The following is an 18,234-nucleotide window of genomic DNA, read 5'->3' on the forward strand; positions in this document are numbered from 1 at the left end:
TTCCATATGAATATCAGTGTTTATATTATTATAATTACCAAAATATAATTCATAGATGAGTCATATAGTATATTAGAATATATTTCTTTTCTTTTTAGTTACTTAATTTTTATGTACCTATAACTAATTAAACCCCACATTCTCTGATAGAACATTAAAACTAATTTCAATAGAGTCAAACACACCAAGGAATCTATTAGCTCAATTTGTGTGTGTGTGTGTGTATGTGTGTGTGTGTGTGTGTGTGTGTGTGTGTGTGTGTGTGTGTAGGCTCACCCTTTCTGGAAACCTTCATATCCTCTTGCTCAAGTCAGAACTTGCTCTCTAGGTTTGCTGCTCAGCTGTCAGACTGGAGTATATTTTCACCATCATTATTAGAACTCATTTCACCCTTGTTTCTTAGATACTCTGTTTTCTGAATTTTATGTTGTCATCTTTCTTGGATTCTTCTCTTGCTTTTGTAGAACATATTTCCAGTAACTTCCTGAGAAAGTATCTGGGAGGTAAATCTTTTGAGATTGCACAAGTCTGCATAAGTCTATCTACATTTACATGTTGATGGTCTGGCTAGGTATAGACTCCTAGGTTGACCATGCAGAATTACGTAGGCTTTCCTCCATCATCTTTCTATATTCCTCTTGAGAAATTTGATGGCATTCTGACTACTGGTTCTTTGTAAGTGACTATTTTTCTCTCTCTGCAAGCTTTTAGAATCTGCTCTTTACCTCAGGTGATTTGAAATATGAGGGTATGCCTTAGTGTGTGACTAGCTGTCTACCAAAATCCGTTCTTCCCTTCCATGTATAGAGTTGAAGCTGCAAAGAGGCTGATAGACGAGAAACCTCACTTTCCAGTTCTTTGTGAAACTAAGTGTGGCCATATGACTAATTCTCACTAATGTATATGTTAGCAGAAGTGATGTGTGTGGGGGCCAAGGCTTTTATGAAATAGGTGTGCTTTCCCTTTGATATTTCTTTCCTTTCCCATAGGCTGGATGCAGATGGCAGTGGTGAACTAGGGGATGGCAGAGCCACCAAATGGAATGACCATGGATGCCTGAATCATCCCATGGAGTAGACCTCCTCCCCCTCCTTGGCCTCCTATGTGACTGCGATATAAACTTCTATGTGTTTGAGCCATTATATACAAGGTTCAGAAACATACACAGATGGTCCTTGACTTATGGTTCAACTTACGGTTTTTTGACTTTACAATGCTGTGAAAGCGATACGCAGTCATTAGAAACTGTACTTCGAATTTTGAATTTTGATCTTTCTCCAGGTTAGTGATATGTGGTACAATCCTCTCTCGTGATGCTGGGCAGTGGCAGCCATGGGTCCCAGTCAGACATGCAGTCACGAGGGTGATTAGCCAATACACTTACAGCCATTCTGCTCTTCACTTTCGGTACAGTATTCAATCAACTACATGAGGTACTCAACACTTCATTAAAAATAGGCTTTGTGTTAGATGATTTTGCCCAACTGTAAGCTAACATAAGTGTTCTGAGCCCTTTAAGGTAGGCAAGGCTAAGTTGTGATGTTTGGTAGGTTAAGTGTATTAAATGCATTTTAGACTTACAATATTTTCACCTTAGGATGGGCTTATCGTGAGCCTAACCTCATCGTTAAGTCAAGGAAGATCTGTATGTATATTCAGTCCAAAGCTCTTCCTGGGCTACTCATTCTTCATGAAAAAACTTTCTGTTAATTTCCCTGGAAAGTAACATTAAACTTTAAGATACTAAATTCTTCACTTAATCTATAGAATGTATTACTCATATAAGTTGGAAACAAACTATGTGAATCAGATCCATCACTAAATTAATTGCTTAAGCTCTCCTGCCAGTTGGAAAAACCTCACTCCTGGACCTAGTTTTCCTCCTACCTGACCTAGTTTTCCTCCTAATTCAAATTAAAGAAGAAAAATGTTGGCTGTAGTGGATTAGAACCCAAAACACAACTTGTCTTTGTATTGTTCCACACAAATGTCTTTTCTATTAATTCACATTAAGTTACTTGAGGCAGAAGCTATGTTACATACTTCTTTTGCGTACCCTATCACCCCTCCAGGAATAGTTTTTGAAGTTTTTTTCTAACCCATCAGTAACAGAATCTCCTGTCAAATATGCACACTTATTGAATCAGAATATCTGTGGAAGGGCCTTGGAATCAGACTTTTAAGGGTCATCCAAGGTGATTCTCATTGCTATAAAATTTGAAACCCACTGCCTTACAGGGTGCTAGGTAGTTTAGATACTTTTGAATCTTTGTTTAATTAAGTTAACATTAATCCTAAAATATATATCACTGACATTTATTTATGTAAAAAGAATTATGACAATTAATAATCATTAGGCTTTGATAAGCAGAGTCTCCCATGATGCCTAAGTAATGATTTATATAGCTTCAGAGAAAATTCTTCAAAAATTGGGGCAGGAGGCTTCCGGGAAGATGGCGGAAGAGTAAGACGCGGAGATAAACTTCCTACCCACAGATACACCAGAAATACATCTACACGTGGAACAACTCCTACAGAACACCTACTGAACGCTGGCAGAAGACCTCAGACCTCCCTAAAGGCAAGAAACTCCCCACGTACCTGGGTAGGGCAAAAGAAAAAAAAGAGACAAAAGAATAGGGACGGTACCTGCAACAGTGGGAGGGAGCCGTGAAGGAGGAACGGTTTCCACACACTAGGAGCCCCTTCGCAGCCGGAGACTGTGGGTGGCGAAGGGGGAAAGCTTCGGTGCCATGGAGGAGAGCACTGCCACAGGGGTGCGGAGGGCACAGCGGAGAGATTCCCACACAGAGGGTCAGGCCTGACCGGCACTCACCAGCCCAAGAGGCTTGTCTGCTCCCCCGCCGGGGCGGGCGGGACTGGGAGCTGAGGCTCGGGCTTTGCGCCGGGAGAGGACTGGGGTTGGCGGCGTGAACACAGCCTGCAGGGGTTTAGTGCACCACCGCTGGCCGGGAGGGAGTCCGGGGAAAAGTCTGGATCTGCCGAAGAGGCAAGAGACTTTTTCTTACCTCTTCGTTTCCTGGTGCGCGAGGAGAGGGGATTCAGAGCGCTGCTTAAAGGAGCTCCAGAGACAGGCGCGAGCCGCGGCTAACAACGCGGACCACAGAGACGGGCGTGAGACGCTAAGACTGCTGCTGCCGCCACCAACAAGCCTGTGTGTGAGCACAGGTCACTCTCCACACCCCGCTTCCGGGAGCCTGTGCAGCCCGCCACTGCCAGGGTCCCGGGACGCAGGGACAACTTCCCCGGAAGAACGCACAGCGCGCCTCAGGCTGCTGCAACGTCACGTCGGCCTCTGCCGCCGCAGGCCCGCCCCGCACGCCGTGCCCCTCCCTCCCCCTGGCGTGAGTGAGCCAGAGTCCCCGAAGCAGCTGCTAGATTAACCCCGTCCTGTCTGAGCGAAGAACAGAGGCCCCCCGACGACCTACACGCAGAGGCAGGGCCAAATCCAAAGCTGAGACCCTGGGAGCTGTGAGAACAAAGAAGAGAAAGGGAAATCTCTCCCAGCAGCCTCAGAAGCAGCAGATTAAAGCTCCACAATCAACTTGAAGTACCCTGCATCTGTGGAATACATGAATAGACAAGGAATCATCCCAAATTAAGGAAATGGACTTTGAGAACAAGATTTATGATTTTTTCCCCTTTTCCTCTTTTTGTGAGTGTGTATGTGTATGCTTCTGTGTGAGATTTTGTCTGTATAGCTTTGCTTCCACCATTTGTCCTAGGGATCTATCTGCCCGTTTTTTTTTTTTTCCTCTTAATAATTTTTTTTAATTTTAATAACTTTATTATATTTTATCTTACTTAATTTTATTTTACTTTATCTTCTCTTTCTTTTTTTCCTGCCTTCCTTCCTTCCTCCCTCCCTCCCTCCCTCCTTTCTTTCTTTCTTTCTACTTCTACTACTTCTTTCTTTCTACTTTTTCTCCCTTTTATCCTGAGCCGTGTGGATGAAAGGCTCTTGGTGCTGCAGCCAGGAGTCAGTGCTGTGCCTCTGAGGTGGGAGAGCCAACTTCAGGACATTGGTCCACAAGAGACCTCCCAGCTCCACATAATACCAAATGGTGAAAATATCCTAGAGATCTCCATCTCAACACCAGCACCCAGCTTCACTCAACGACCAGCAAGCTACAGTGCTGGACATCCTATGCCAAACAACTAGCAACACAGGAACAAAACCCCACCCATTAGCAGAGAGCCTGCCTAAAATCATAATAAGTCCACAGACACCCCAAAACACACCACCAGACGTGGACCTGCACACCAGAAAGACAAGATCCAGCCTCATCCACCAGAACACAGGCACTAGTCCCCTCCACCAGGAAGCCTACACAACCCACTGAACCAACCTTAGCCACTGGGGACAGACACCAAAAACAACGGGAACTACGAACCTGCAGCCTGCGAAAAGGAGACCCCAAACACAGTAAGATAAGCAAAATGAGAAGACAGAAAAACACACCACAGATGAAGGAGCAAGATAAAAATCCACCAGACCTAACAAATGAAGAGGAAATAGGCAATCTACCTGGAAAAGACTTCAGAATAATGATAGCAAAGATGATCCAAAATCTTGGAAATAGAATAGACAAAATGCAAGAAACATTTAACAAGGACCTAGAAGAACTAAAGATGAAACAAACAACGATGAACAACACAATAAATGAAATGAAAAATGCTCTAGATGGGATCAATAGCAGAATAACTGAGGCAGAAGAACGGATAAGTGACCTGGAAGATAAAATAGTGGAAATAACTACTGCAGAGCAGAACAAAGAAAAAAGAATGAAAAGAACTGAGGACAGTCTCAGAGACCTCTGGGACAACATTAAACGCACCAACATTCGAATTATAAGGGTTCCAAAAGAAGAAGAGAAAAAAAAAAGGGACTGAGAAAATATTTGATGAGATTATAGTTGAAAACTTCCCTAATATGGGAAAGGAAATAGTTAATCAAGTCCAGGAAGCACAGAGAGTCCCATACAGGATAAATCCAAGGAGAAACACGCCAAAACACATATTAATCAAACTGTCAAAAATTAAATACAAAGAAAACATATTAAAAGCAGCAAGGGAAAAACAACAAATAACACACAAGGGAATCCCCATAAGGTTAACAGCTGATCTTTCAGCATAAACTCTGCAAGCCAGAAGGGACTGGCAGGACATATTTAAAGTGATGAAGGAGAAAAACCTGCAACCAGGAGTACTCTACCCAGCAAGGATCTCATTCAGATCTGATGGGGAAATTAAAACCTTTACAGGCAAGCAAAAGCTGAGAGAGTTCAGCACCACAAAATCAGCTCTACAACAACTGCTAAAGGAACTTCTCTAGGCAAGAAACACAAGAGAAGGAAAAGACTACAATAACAAACCCAAAACAATTAAAAAAATGGGAATAGGAACATACATATCGAAAATTACCTTAAATGTAAATGGACTAAATGCTCCCACCAAAAGACACAGATTGGCTGAATGGATACAAAAACAAGACCCATATATTTGCTGTCTACAAGAGACCCACTTTATACCTAGAGACACATACAGACTGAAAGTAAGGGGATGGAAAAAGATATTTCATGCAAATGGATACCAAAAGGAAGCTGGAGTAGCAATTCTCATATCAGACAAAATAGACTTTAAAATAAAGACTATTAGAAGAGACAAAGAAGGACACTACATAATGATCAAGGGATCGATCCAAGAAGAAGATATAACAATTGTAAATATTTATGCACCCAGCATAGGAGCACCTCAATACATAAGGCAAATACTAACAGCCATAAAAGGGGAAATCAACAGTAACACATTCATACTAGGGGACTTTAACACCCCACTTTCACCAATGGACAGATCATCCAAAATGAAAATAAATAAGGAAACACAGCTTTAAATGATACATTAAACAAGATGGATTTAATTGATATTTATAGGACATTCCATCCATAAACAACAGAATACACATTTTTCTCTAGTGCTCATGGAATATTCTCCAGGATAGATCATATCTTGGGTCACAAATCAAGCCTTGGTAAATTTAAGAAAATTGAAATTGTATCAAGTATCTTTTCTGACCACAACGCTATGAGACTAGATATCAATTACAGGAAAATATCTGTAAAAAATACAAACACATGGAGGCTAAACAATACACTACTTAATAATGAAGTGATCACTGAATAAATCAAAGAGGAAATAAAAAAATACCTAGAAACAAATCAGAATGGAGACACGACGACCCAAAACCTATGGGATGCAGCAAAAGCAGTTCTAAGAGGGAAGTTTATAGCAATACAATCCTACCTTAAGAAACAGGAAACATCTCGAATAAACAACCTAACCTTGCACCTAAAGCAATTAGAGAAAGAAGAACAAAAAAACCCCAAAGTTAGCAGAAGGAAAGAAATCATAAAATCAGATCAGAAATAAATGAAAAAGAAATGAAGGAAACGATAGCAAAGATCAATAAAACTAAAAGCTGGTTCTTTGAGAAGATAAACAAAATTGATAAACCATTAGCCAGACTCATCAAGAAAAAAGGGAGAAGACTCAAATCAATAGAATTAGAAATGAAAAAGGAGAAGTAACAACTGACACTGCAGAAATGCAAAAGATCATGAGAGATTACTACCAGCAACTCTATGCCAATAAAATGGACAACCTGGAAGAAATGGACAAATTCTTAGAAATGCACAACCTGCCAAGACTGAATCAGGAAGAAATAGAAAATATGAAAAGACCAATCACAAGCACTGAAATTGAAACTGTGATTAAAAATCTTCCAACAAACAAAAGCCCAGGACCAGATGGCTTCACAGGCAAATTCTATCAAACATTTAGAGAAGAGCTAACACCTATGTTTCTCAAACTCTTCCAAAATTTAGCAGAGGGAGAAACACTCCCAAACTCATTCTATGAGGCCACCATCACCCTGATACCAAAACCAGACAAGGATGTCACAAAGAAAGAAAACTACAGGCCAATATCACTGATGAACATAGACGCAAAAATCCTCAACAAAATACTAGCAAACAGAATCCAACAGCACATTAAACGGATCATACACCATGATCAAGTGGGGTTTGTTCCAGGAATGCAAGGCTTCTTCAATATACACAAATCAATCAACATGATACATCATATTAACCAATTGAAGGAGAAAAACCATATGATCATCTCAATAGATGCAGAGAAAGCTTTTGACAAAATTCAACACCCATTTATGATAAACAGCCTGCAGAAAGTAGGCATAGAGGGAACTTTCCTCAACATGATAAAGGCCATATATGACAAACCCACAGCCAACATCGTCCTGAATGGTGAAAAACTGAAAGCATTTCCACTAAGATCAGAAACAAGACAAGGTTGCCCACTCTCGCCACTCTTATTCAACATAGTTTTGGAAGTTTTAGCCACAGCAATCAGAGAAGAAAAGGAAATAAAAGGAATCCAAATCAGAAAAGAAGAAGTAAAGCTGTCACTGTTTGCAGATGACATGATACTATACATAGAGAATCCTAAAGATGCTACCAGAAAACTACTAGAGCTAATCAGTGATTTTGGTAAAGTAGCAGGATACAAAATTAATGCACAGAAATCTCTGGCATTCCTATACACTAATGATGAAAAATCTGAAAGTGAAATCAAGAAAACACTCCCATTTACCATTGCAACAAAAAGAATAAAATACCTAGGAATAAACCTACCTAAGGAGACAAAAGACCTGTATGCAGAAAATTATAAGACACTGATAAAAGAAATTAAAGATGATACAAATAGATGGAGAGATATACCATGTTCTTGGATTGGAAGAATCAACATTGTGAAAATTACTCTGCTACCCAAAGCAATCTACACATTCAATGCAATCCCTATGAAACTACCACTGGCATTTTTCACAGAACTAGAACAAAAAATTTCACAATTTGTATGGAAACACAAAAGACCCCGAATAGCTAAAGCAATGTTGAGAACGAAAAACGGAGCTGGAGGAATCAGGCTCCCTGACTTCAGACTATACTACAAAGCTACAGTAATCAGACAGTATGGTGCTGGCACAAAAACAGAAAGATAGATCAATGGAACAGGATAGAAAGCCCAGAGATAAACCCATGCACATATGGTCACCTTATCTTTGATAAGGGAGGCAGGAATGTACAGTGGAGAAAGGACAGCCTCTTCAATAAGTGGTGCTGGGAAAACTGGACAGGTACATGTAAAAGTATGAGATTAGATCACTCCCTAACACCATACACAAAAATAAGCTCAAAATGGATTAAAGACCTAAATGTAAGGCCAGAAACTATCAAACGCTTAGAGGAAAACATAGGCAGGACAATCTATGACATAAATCACATCAAGATCCTTTTTGACCCACCTCCTAGAGAAATGGAAATAAAAAGAAAAATAAACAAATGGGACCTAATGAAACTTCAAAGCTTTTGCACAGCAAAGGAAACCATAAACAAGACCAAAAGACAACCCTCAGAATGGGAGAAAATATTTGCAAATGAAGCAACTGACAAAGGATTAATCTCCAAAATTTATAAGCAGCTCATGCAGCTCAATAACAAAAAACAAACAACCCAATCCAAAAATGGGCAGAAGACTTAAATAGACATTTCTCCAAAGAAGATATACAGACTGCCAACAAACACATGAAAGAATGCTCAACATCATTAATCATTAGAGAAATGCAAATCAAAACTACAATGAGATATCATCTCACACCAGTCAGAATGGCCATCATCAAAAAATCTAGAAACAATAAATGCTGGAGAGGGTGTGGAGAAAAGGGAACCCTCTTGCACTGTTGGTGGGAATGTAAATTGATACTGCCACTGTGGAGAACAGTATGGAGGTTCCTTAAAAAACTACAAATAGAACTACCATATGACCCAGCAATCCCACTACTGGGCATATACCCTGAGAAAACCATAATTCAAAAAGAGTCACGTACCAAAATGTTCATTGCAGCTCTATTTACAATAGCCCAGAGATGGAAACAACCTAAGTGTCCATCATCGGATGAATGGATAAAGAATATGTGGCACATATATACAATGGAATATTACTCAGCCATAAAAAGAAATGAAATTGAGCTATTTGTAATGAGGTGGATGGACCTAGAGTCTGTCATACAGAGTGGGGTAAGACAGAAAGAGAAAGACAAATCCCGTATGCTAACACATATATATGGAATTTAAGGGAAAAAAATGTCATGAAGAACCTAGGGGTAAGACAGGAATAAAGACACAGACGTACTAGAGAATGTACTTGAGGATATGGGGAGGGGGAAGGGTAAGCTGTGACAAAGCAAGAGAGAGGCATGGACATATATACACTACCAAACGTAAGGTAGATAGCTAGTGGGAAGCAGCCGCATAGCACAAGGAGATCAGCTCGGTGCTTTGTGACCACCTAGAGGGGTAGATAGGGAGGGTGGGAGGGAGGGAAACGCAAGAATGAAGAGATATGGGAACATATGTGTAACTGATTCACTTTGTTATAAAGCAGAAAGTAACACACCATTGTAAAGCAATTATACTCCAATAAAGATGTTAAAAAAAAGAAAAGTGAAGACATGCCAGCTCGCACCTCCTCTTCTCCAAGGCCTGCTTGATAGTTGATGGAGGGAGAGGTGGGTGTTCACTCTGCTATGATTTGCCTACAATTCACAGACATGAGAACAGCCAAGTCCTAAGGAGTTTGGAAGTAAGAAAACGAGGCAAAACTCAAACTCATTCTAAAATTTCTTCTTAGATTTCTGTCTTTCTGTGGAGAGAAGATATCCTACTAATTCCATCCTTAAGGTTACGGGAGCATCTCTTCTTGACATTAGGATTTTCCCAAACCCAGGAGTTATATGTTTACTTACTTTCCACTTCCCATATGTTGCTTAAATTTGCAGAATCAAATGATAGATAATTATTAGCTAAACTTCACTCTCATTCTAAGAAATCTAAATAAGTATTACAAAGCTTCAAGGCAACCCATAATGTTTATTTAGCATTTATTTGACTAACTGCTGTACTGTACTTACTTCACACGTTACAAATTCTCTATCACAGAACACAGGTCTTTGTTTAAAGTTCTTGGTGCATTTTCCTCAACCCAGGTCACTGGGGAGAAACATTCTGTGGATCCTCAAGATAAACAATCTTATTTGGGAAAGGGATTCTTAGCTGTAGTCATTCTCTAAAGCCTGGAGATGTGATTTCCCTTCTCCCTCTCTTTTTTTCCTTTATAAATTCCTCTCTTTACCCTGGAATTCAAGAATTTGAGTACCTTCTCCAGCCTGTCTGACCAGCATCCCAAAGTCAACATCCCAGTTACGCTCGATTCCCTACGGCTTAACTGCTGCCGCCCCCCAACGGGACCCTCACACAATCTGTCCTGTTACAGGAAGCAGGAGCTCCGTGCTTTCCAGCTACGCAGGCAGAACCAAACAAGCAAGCGAACTTGTTGCCTCTATAACTATCACACACTATACCTAACCATCTACTTTCAAAATATTCCCAGAATTTGACCGCTTGTCGCTCCTCCACTGATACCACACTGCTCGAAGCCCTTGTCATTTCTTATCTCAATTCCCGCAATATCCAGTGATCTGGTCTCCCCGCCTCTGCTTCTACTGCGTACACAGTCTATTCTCCAAGAGCAGAGAGACGCTCTTAACACGTAATTCACCTGGTGTCCCTCCTCTGCCCCCAAATGCTCCAGGTCTCCCGTGTGTGTCCTCACACCTGCCTCCAGCGCCCTCTCAGCCCTGCCTGCTGCTGCGGGCCCCCTCATCTCTGACCGTGCTCGATGCCTCGTCTCCCCTTGAAAGAGCACGCAGGACACTACTGCAGGGTTTTCTTGTTCCCTGTCTGGAGTGTTTCTCCCCAGATATTAACAAGGCCAACTCCCTTGTTTCCTTCAGGTTGCTGCTCCCATGTTACCTTGCCTGAGACGTCTCTGACCACTTGCATAAAATAGCAAATCCTGCCTCTACAGGATTATCCCAACACAGCCTAGTCACTCTACTTTGCTTCATTTTTTTTTTTTCCTGTATCACTTATCCCCGTCCATCTCATCCCATTCACTGAGGGATGGCCCAATGCTTTGCTCACCCTGTATTCCCTGTGACTAAAACCATGCTTGTCACTGGCACGAAGTAGATAATAAATATTTGACCAAAACGTCTGCCAAGTGTCTTTTACCCCCCGATGTTGCCTGGAACCTACATAGTAAGAGCCCTTTCAAACTAGTGAAATTTTTCCCTAGTATTTAGTGAGTGTGCCTTCCTGAGTCTGTTTCCATTTTTTCCCCTATGGTTCTTCACATTAAATATCCTAAACTTGTCTTCGAGGTGCTTTCATTTTTGCTACCATCTCCATATCTTTGGGTTTTGCTTTTCTAAAGATAAATAACGACTATGACACATATTCCAGGCCACTAATCTGGTCCTCGAGAGGGGCCATTTCCCTCTTTCCTACCACACTTCAGTGCGTCAGGTTTTTAATTTCTGGAAAGTTTATCTTACACCAATTTCCTCACGTGCTTTTTCAAAATTAAAGTTGTCCTTGATCTCTACAGCAATTCTTTTTTTACCACTACCCATTTCTGAGGGTTCTTTCTCTCTAGATACCGGCTACTTAAGTTTTATGTAGACTATTTTCCTTTGTCAACTCATTCACCCTTCGGCATAAGTCAAACTGGGATACTCTGAGTGCCGTAAACCTGTGAGCAATAGAAGCCAGTGACCTGGGCTTCCGCGGGCTGATGGGGGGTTAGCCAGCAAACTGTCAGCCCCCAGCAGAGGCAGGAGGTCAGTCTCCTCCAACTCATTTCCTCCGTCTACAAGAACCTCCTCCTCCCAGTGAGGGGGCTATGTTCTAGTTTGGTGAGAATAGGACTGAGTTGACGCCCTGCATTCAATTTGTGCTTTTCCTGGAATTTCTTTTCTGTTCTTTCCGGAGGGGAAGGGCCGAAAAAGGACCATTCCAGGGCGCGGCGCTGGGCTTGCCACATTTGGGAGCGCCGCCTGAAGTTGGGCGCACAGCCTCCCGACGCCCTGCCGTTGGGCTGGTGGAGGCCGCAGCACTGCTAGGGTTGTATCAGTCCTCCTGTTTGCACTATTTCTTTTTGCGACCATGGCCCCGCCTTAAGTATTTCTAATTAAGAAACAAAACCTCAGGAAACCGAAACTTAACCAGCCGCTCTCGCTTCTGTAATTACGCCTGCTGACCCCCCCCCCCCCGCAACCGTCCAACCAATCAGACGGCGACTAGTGTCTCTGTTTGAAAGTCAACCAATTGGCGACTAGTGTCTCTGTTTGAAAGTCAACCAATTGGCGACTAGTGTCTCTGTTTAAAAGTCAACCAATCGGCGACTAGTGTCTCTGTTTAAAAGTCAACCAATCGGCGACTATGTTTGTACCGGTCTATAAAAGAGCTGTACTAAACTCCGCCAGGACCTCTTAGCGTCACCGGCAACGAGTGCGCGGAGGTCCAGGTTCGAACCTGCAATAAATGACCCTTGCCGTTTGGCTTTGACTCTCGACTCTGGTGGTCTTGTGGAGGGGCCTCGCGACCTTGGGCATTTCATTTGGGGGCTCGTCCGGGATGCCCCCAAGCCCACCAGACATCAGGTCAACGGGTCATCGCTGACAACCGATCGGTAAGTAAGCCGGCTCAGGGTACCTTCTGTTTTGGGGACTAGGACAGTCCTGGCGGACGCGCTATAGGACACCTAGTCGGGTGTGGTTGGAGACGTCCACCACGACCCATCTGGGGCTGGCAGCCCATCTGAAGCGCGCACGCGATAACCTCCCCTTCCTCCTTTTACAGACTCCGCTATTGGGACTGCTCTTAATCACTTTTGTTTTCAGAGTAACCTTTTCTAATCAATCTCTTCCAGGACCTAGACATGGGCCAAGCACAGAGTACCCCCCTCTCCCTCCTTCTCGCTAATTTCGGGGATGTAAAGTCCCGAGGACACAACTTCAGTCTGGATATCCGGAGAAGAAAACTAATTACCTTCTGCCGCTCTGAATGGCCAACTTTCGGGGTTGGCTGGCCCACCGAGGGTACCTTTTGTCTTCCTATAATCCTAAAAGTTAAATCTAGAGTTTTCTTGCCAGGAAAAGAAGGCCATCCGGACCAGATCCCCTACATCCTGGTATGGCAGGACCTGGTAGAAAACCCTCCTCCCTGGATGACCCCCTTTTTGTCATCAGGGTCATGTAAGAACCTTGCGGCCCGACCAACTAAACCTCCCAAGCCTCAGACCCGAACTGCACCCATACTCTCTGACAGCCAAGACCTCCTTCTCCTAGACCCCCCCCCATATCAATCTCCTCCTGTGGCCCCACAACCAGTCCCCCTTCCTGCTCCTGGCTCTGCTCCTCTCCCCTTGGTAGAACCTCCTGCGGCCCCTCCCGGAGGGCCACCCAGGCCAGAACCGGAGGACCGAGAGGCAGAGGCACTACCGGTCCCCCTGCCCAATGAAAATAATTCCCAGGGGCCGGCTGGGCGTACTCGCGGACGCACTCAGCGCGACCCAGGGTTCCGCCATCCTGATTCCACCATAGCCCTACCCCTGCGAGAAATAGGTCCTCCCGATGAGACAGGGAACCCCCGACTCCAGTATTGGCCATTCTCTACCAGTGACCTATATAATTGGAAAACCCAGAATGCCCGTTTTTCTGATAATCCTAAAGACTTGATAGCTCTTCTAGATAGCGTTATGTTCACTCATCAGCCCACCTGGGATGACTGCCAACAGCTCCTCCGGATCCTATTCACTACGGAAGAACGGGAGCGAATCCAGCTGGAGGCGAGAAAACTGGTTCCTGGAGATGATGGTCAACCCACCGCTAACCCTGACCTCATCAATGCAGCTTTTCCCTTAACTCGCCCCCCGCAGGATGAATGGGACTATAACACCGGAGAAGGTAGGGGACGACTGCTCATTTATCGCCAGACTCTAATGGCGGGTCTCCGGGCTGCCGCGCGCAAGCCCACTAATTTGGCCAAGGTATATTCAATCGTACAAGGTAAAACAGAAAGTCCCTCCTCTTATTTAGAAAGATTAATGGAAGCCTTTAGGCAGTATACCCCTATGGATCCAGAGGCCCCCGAAAATCAGGCCGCCATTGTAATGTCCTTCGTTAACCAGGCAGCCCCTGATATTAAAAAGAAACTCCAGAAGTTAGAAGATCTGGAGGGCAAACAGATACAGGACTTACTCCGTATCGCCCAGCGCGTCTTTAATAACCGGGACGCCCCAGAGGATAAACAACTTAAAGCCACTGAGAAAATGACTAAAGTCTTGGCGGCCATTGTTCAGAAAGATCAAGAGGGCCCCCCAGCCACTCGACCTCCCAGGTGACCATTGGACAGAGATCAATGTGCCTATTGCAAGGAAAAGGGCCACTGGGCTCGGGAATGCCCCAAGAAAAGGCAGCCGCGCCCCAACCAGGGGCAATGGCAACCGAACGCCACCCCAGTCCTGTTTACGCATGATACAAAGTAGGGGGGACGGGGTTCGGAGCCCCTCCCCGAACCCAGGGTAACCCTACGAGTGGAGGGGAAACCAGTCCAATTCCTGGTGGATACAGGGGCACAGCATTCGGTCTTGGTTAAGCCCCACGGGAAAATTTCTAACAAATCCTCCTGGGTCCAGGGAGCTACGGGAGTCAAACGTTACCTATGGACCACTCAGAGAACTGTGGACTTGGGCACGGGAAGGGTAACCCATACCTTTCTGGTCATTCCCGATAGCCCTTGCCCCTTACTGGGGAGGGACTTACTCACTAAAATGGGAGCACAAATTCATTTTCGGCCAGAGGGGCCAATCGTAACAGACCCTCACGACCAACCCATATCTGTGCTCACCCTGAACTTGGAAGATGAGTACCGACTTCACCAGGAACCACCCTCCCAAAATCAATATATAGAGTCATGGCTTCAGCAGTTCCCCGAAGCATGGGCAGAAACAGGGGGGGTGGGACTAGCCAAACACCGCCCAGCCCTATTCATAGAGATCAAACCGGGGGCAGATCCTGCACGTGTCCGACAGTATCCCATGCCCCTAGAGGCCAAGACTGGTATCACTCCTCATATTCGCCGGCTTCTTGACCTGGGGATACTGCGTCCCTGCCAGTCGGCCTGGAATACACCCCTGCTGCCAGTCCGCAAACCTAACAGTAAAGACTACCGCCCAGTGCAGGACCTGAGGGAAGTCAACAGACGGGTCATAGACATCCATCCTACTGTGCCCAATCCATATACTCTTTTGAGCGCCCTTAGTCCAGAAAAACAATGGTATACTGTGCTGGACCTCAAAGATGCCTTTTTTAGTTTACCCTTGGCGCCCAAAAGTCAAGAACTCTTTGCCTTCGAATGGTCAGATCCCGAGAGAGGTATAAACGGACAACTCACCTGGACCAGACTTCCCCAAGGATTCAAAAACTCGCCTACCTTGTTTGATGAGGCCCTACACGAGGATCTCAGTGAGTACCGGAGACAAAACCCCAATGTAACCCTCCTGCAGTATGTTGATGATCTCTTAATAGCTGCTGAGACCGCTGAAGCCTGCCTGCAGGGAACCAGAAACCTCCTACGGACTCTCGGCACCCTGGGATACCGAGCCTCTGCCAAGAAAGCACAGATCTGCAGGCCTGAGGTAACTTACCTGGGATACCTATTGAAAGGGGGGCAACGATGGCTCACAGATGCACGGAAGGAAACCGTCCTCCGCATCCCCAGACCCACCACGCCTCGACAGGTGAGGGAATTTTTGGGGTCGGCTGGGTTCTGCCGTTTATGGATACCCAAATTTGCTGAAATGGCCAAACCGCTATACCTAGCCACCAAAGAGCAGACGCCCTTTGAATGGACAGAAGAGGCTGAGCAGTCATTTCAGCAGATTAAAACTGCCTTGCTATCCGCACCCGCCCTGGGTCTCCCTGATGTCTCCAAGCCCTTCCACCTCTTTGTAGATGAAAGCAAAGGCATAGCTAAGGCCGTGTTGACCCAGCCCCTCGGTCCTTGGCCCAGACCTGTTGCTTACCTATCAAAAAAATTGGACCCAGTGGCTGCCGGCTGGCCTCCTTGCCTCCGGATGATCGCCGCCACGGCCCTAATGGTAAAGGATGCTGACAAACTAACTATGGGGCAGGAGTTACATGTCACCACCCCCCACGCCATCGACGGGGTTCTCAAACAGCCTCCCGACCGATGGATGAGCAATGCTCGATTAGTCCACTACCAGGGTCTACTGTTAAATCCCCTCAGAATCAGCTACACTCCGCCGCGGGCATTAAACCCTGCCTCCCTATTACCTGACCCAGATTTGGACTCCCCACTCCATGACTGTGCAGAGGTACTGGCCCAGATCCATGGGGTTCGGGAAGACCTACGTGACCAGCCCCTACCGGATGCACAAGTCACATGGTTCACTGACGGCAGCAGCTTTGTCCAGCAAGGTCAGAGGTATGCGGGGGCAGCAGTAACATCAGAAACTGAGGTGATATGGGCAGAGACTCTCCCCCCAGGGACCTCAGCCCAAAAAGCTGAATTAATTGCCCTGACCCAAGCTCTCAAGATGAGCAAAGGCCAAAAAGCTACCATATACACAGACAGCCGGTATGCTTTCGCTACCGCACATATACATGGGGCAATATACCGAGAGCGGGGACTACTCACAGCAGAGGGCAAAGACATCAAGAACAAAGAGGAAATCCTGGCTTTGCTAGCAGCCATATGGGAACCCAAAAAGCTAGCCATTGTACACTGCCCGGGGCATCAAAAACCCACGAATCCAGTCACCCGAGGCAACAATTTGGCAGACCAGACGGCTCGAAAGGCGGCACACACTCCAATACCATTACTTCCCCTGCAACTGCCGGATCCAGGCCCCCGGGAACTACCGCCCCAACCCGACTACTCGGAGGATGACATCAGATGGATGAGCAAGCTTCCTCTAACCCAGGTTAGAGACGGATGGTGGCGGGACGCTAAGAACAATATCCTCCTTCCTGAGAGACTAGGAACCCTGGTCCTTGAACGGATCCACCGTAGCACCCACTTGGGCGCCCGACGGCTACAGGATCTCATCAGGCAGACTGGACTTAAAATTAAAAATGTCTCCGAGAAGACTGAACGACTGGTTGCTGACTGTGCAGTCTGCCAACTCCATAATGCCAGCACCCACCCGCCAACCACTGGCATCCGGGAGAGAGGAAACCAGCCTGGAGCCTACTGGGAAGTGGACTTCACGGAGGTAAAGCCTGGCAAATATGGGTATAAATATTTACTGGTGTTTATAGATACCTTTTCAGGTTGGACTGAGGCATTCCCAACCAAGAATGAGACTGCACGAATAGTAGCTAAGAAGCTACTAGAAGAGATCCTGCCCAGGTATGGCTTTCCAGTTATGATAGGGTCCGACAACGGGCCAGCCTTCGTTTCTAAGGTAAGTCAGGATCTGGCTTCCATACTTGGGGCTAATTGGAAATTACATTGTGCATACCGCCCCCAGAGTTCAGGACAGGTAGAAAGGATGAATAGAACTCTAAAAGAGACCTTGACTAAATTGACCATGGAGACTGGCGCTAACTGGGTAGTCCTACTCCCCTACGCTCTGTTTAGGGTGCGAAATTCCCCCTATAAGCTAGGATTTACTCCCTACGAAATAATGCATGGTAGGCCTCCTCCTATCATCCCTAACCTAAAGACTAACCTTATCCAATTGGACCCAGAAAATAATCTCCTGTCTTCCCTCCAAGCCTTACAGCGGATACACGAGACAATCTGGCCCAAACTAAAAGAGCTATATGCAACAGGACCCCCACCTACTCCACACCAGCTCCGGCCAGGTGACTGGGTCCTTGTCAAACACCATCGACAAGAGACCCTAGAACCCAGGTGGAAAGGACCTTACCAGATCATCCTGACAACGCCGACAGCCATCAAGGTGGACAGCATAGCTGCCTGGATCCATCACACACACGTCAAGCCGGTGGACCCATTTTCTGACCTCATCAAGTCCACTAAAGCTGACGTCACCTGGACTGTTGACCGGAGTAAGAACAATCCCCTCAAACTGACTTTGCGCCGTACCCTCCCCCATGATGACCAAGGTACTGTTGATAGCCCTAATGATAGTCCTAACCCTCAACCCTCGGGCCACGAGGGGAGGATTCGGCCCTCTCCCCAATAAGAA

General features: G+C 45.3%; 1 protein-coding gene across 1 annotated transcript; it reads left to right on the forward strand.

Moving 5' to 3' along the window:
- The first annotated feature begins 12,375 nt into the window (after positions 1-12,375).
- On the forward strand, positions 12,376-18,231 carry LOC132594077 (uncharacterized). Its single transcript, XM_070046879.1, is given in 1 exon segment — positions 12,376-18,231. A coding segment is annotated over 1 exon segment (5,298 nt). The 5' UTR covers positions 12,376-12,933.
- The last annotated feature ends 3 nt before the right edge of the window (positions 18,232-18,234 follow it).

Source organism: Globicephala melas, chromosome 1, assembly GCF_963455315.2.
Source record: "Globicephala melas chromosome 1, mGloMel1.2, whole genome shotgun sequence".
In the NCBI taxonomy this organism is placed as follows: Eukaryota; Metazoa; Chordata; class Mammalia; order Artiodactyla; family Delphinidae; genus Globicephala; species Globicephala melas.